The following is a 2652-nucleotide window of genomic DNA, read 5'->3' as shown; positions in this document are numbered from 1 at the left end:
CCTCCTATATTCACCCTATCATACATGAATCTTACAAAATGCTTTAGAACCATTTTTTAGCTGCAAAAAATACCAGACACAGTGTGCAGCATCTGGAGAAAGGTCTTGATGAGAACAATCTAGTGTGATATAATCCCGAAGGTATTTTTCTTCAGATTTACAGCTATGCATTTTCACAAGTAAATCCAATAAATACTCAATACTATGTTCATATAAGCATCCATGAACACATAGACCCTTCTTGATTTCACACTAAATCCTGAAGAAGAGCTGGTGATGTGAAAAGTAAATGACCAAGTCTGATCAACTAAGTACAATAGAATGAACTCCATGTTTAATGGTCACCAAGTTATTTTGCAACAAGCTGACAGACTGTCCTTTTAAAAAATTTCCTTCAAGGGCAAAAAAAACCCATTTCTGATAATTTTTTTTGCAATTTTTTTAAATGCTATTGGTGATCCAGTTAAGCAATGACATCATGGGTATCACTGTTGGGTCTTTGGCGTATAGTCAGCGGGGGCAGAGGCTTTCCATAGAAATCTGTGTAAGAAATGCCAGAGAAGAAAAACACATTAATTTGTCATTTACCAGCTCCCTTGCTCAAAGACTGTTTAAATAAGTTAAATTCTTGCTTCCTTAATGAAAGCTAGGTAGCCTACAAGTTTAGAGCTCATTCCTACAAGTAACTTTCAGACGTAGTGCTAATTAATGTCTGGAAATGTATTGGCCAAAACAGGGTTTAATTATGTTTTGTTATACATGCATCAGCATGTGCAAGATCAAGCCCAAAGGTAATCTGTAAATATCTCTAAAAAATGGGAAATCAGACATCTAAAGTGGACAAATAACAATTGAAAAAATGAAGTATCAAAATTTGAATGTTGGTGTGGGTGAGTCTGCATTGCAATAAAGTTTTAAGTCACAGTGATGCTAGGCAGTATCCAAAATTTTGAGATCATTTCCACATGGCATCTATCTTAAAAGCCATACTAACTTTCTAAAAGAACAATATTGAGAATTTTTAGATAAAAATGCAGTATTTCCTTTTATCAATAAAGGAGTTTAAAGTAGTAAAATTGTTCAAGATAAAGTTATTAAGTACATCAGAAGAGAATAACAAGTGTTTTCAAACATTTGTAATTAATATAAATGAAAAAAAAACCATGCAGACTGGTACATGCAAAGCATTTCACAAGCAAAATAATATAATGAAAGATGGTAAGAGGAAACAGGTAGAAATCAAGACAAAATAAAAGCAGCTTTTTGAAGCATTCAAATCTCAATTTTGTTTATAGACAACCTCCTCAAAGCCTTGATGGCCTGCCAACACAAAATTTAGCTTTAATAAAAGATCATTTTCCAAGAGAAATATATTCCACTTGTTCTACATATGCAATAACTTGCGTTAAAATTGCATTCCTGAGCGAAAATTAACAAAAGCAATCAACTTGGGTTACATTACCCTAAGAATCCGTGTACATGTCTGTAGGATCAAGGTTTTAGTTATCCTTACATTTAATCAGTAAAATAATAACACTTATATTATTCTTGTAAATCCTTTGATTTTAATAGAGCTCATTCAGCAGCATGTGAAGAGCAACAAAAGTGCAACAAATGATTATAGGGTAAATGAAAACCTGCACAATGGATGTTTTTATTAGTCAAGTTTCTTGAGGTCTGGCAGACAACTTTAGGACTGGCAGGCAATTTTAACTCCTATAATGAGAGAGGTTTATCATTCTTGCAAATGTATCCTCCAGTGACAATAAATAGGCTCTCATTACCCAGTGTTGTGCTAGAATCATTAGCATGACTGGAAAAATTGCAGTCTTTAGTGAAAATAAGTGTGTAATTAAAGATTTATATAATTGACTCTACTACCTGTTAACTCTGCCTAAACATCCAACATAATGTTCTCTGCTAAGAATGACACAATAATTGCTTAATATATATACTAAATGGCCTGCTCACTAACACTTAAATATTTCGGTTTGCACATTAAATCATAAAGACAGATTTATGTCTCTGAGAACACCTAGCATTAAAAACCAGACCTTTGGAGGTTGTTTCAACCTCACACTACACTAATTTTATATATTTCAAGCAGCAAAGTCTACCACCTATCTGTGACACTTCCAAAAAAATCATTTTTAAGCCAAAACCAAAGGAATAACTGCTATCCTACCTAACATAGGAATACTGAATAACATCTGTTCCTCCTTTTTTCTATGGACTAGCAGAAATCAGCACCACAGCAAGTCATAGCTGTTTTGAAGCTTAAGGGGGTTTCTTGACTTACATTAAGGAGGTATCAAATGTTTCATTGATACACTCTTAAACAAAGACTTTGAGAGCACTCCTGGAAATAATCTCAATGCATAACCAAGGCTCCTTAAACTTTTAAAAGCAGACTGTTAAATATTTTTTTCTTTCCTTCCTCTTATGGACACTAACAGCTTTACCTGGAGTCCTGACAAAAGCAGCTACTGGGCATCCTACTGGAATTGAGCTTTTTCAGACTGGTGAACAGGAAGGTAGGTGCTATTTTGCCCCATATACAAAGACTTTTCAGCCACTTGGCCAATAATAGTTTGTTAAAGCAAATTGTTCCACAGAATGCAGTATTACTATAGAAAACAGTACACTTCAGAT

General features: G+C 34.0%; 1 protein-coding gene across 1 annotated transcript in view; it reads right to left on the bottom strand.

Moving 5' to 3' along the window:
- Positions 1-463: 463 nt before the first annotated feature.
- The window catches only part of ARL13B (ARF like GTPase 13B), a 39806-nt gene continuing 37617 nt past the window's right edge, over positions 464-2652 (bottom strand). Inside the window, exon 10 of the mRNA XM_010169450.2 lies at positions 464-540. Within this exon, the coding sequence (XP_010167752.1) occupies positions 464-540 (77 nt within the window). The remainder of the gene's footprint in view (positions 541-2652) is intronic.

The sequence above is a fragment of the Antrostomus carolinensis genome, unplaced genomic scaffold (genome assembly GCF_000700745.2).
Source record: "Antrostomus carolinensis isolate BGI_N321 unplaced genomic scaffold, ASM70074v2 scaffold15216, whole genome shotgun sequence".
Lineage (NCBI taxonomy): Eukaryota > Metazoa > Chordata > Aves > Caprimulgiformes > Caprimulgidae > Antrostomus > Antrostomus carolinensis.
This window is presented reverse-complemented; position numbering and strand designations above follow the sequence as displayed.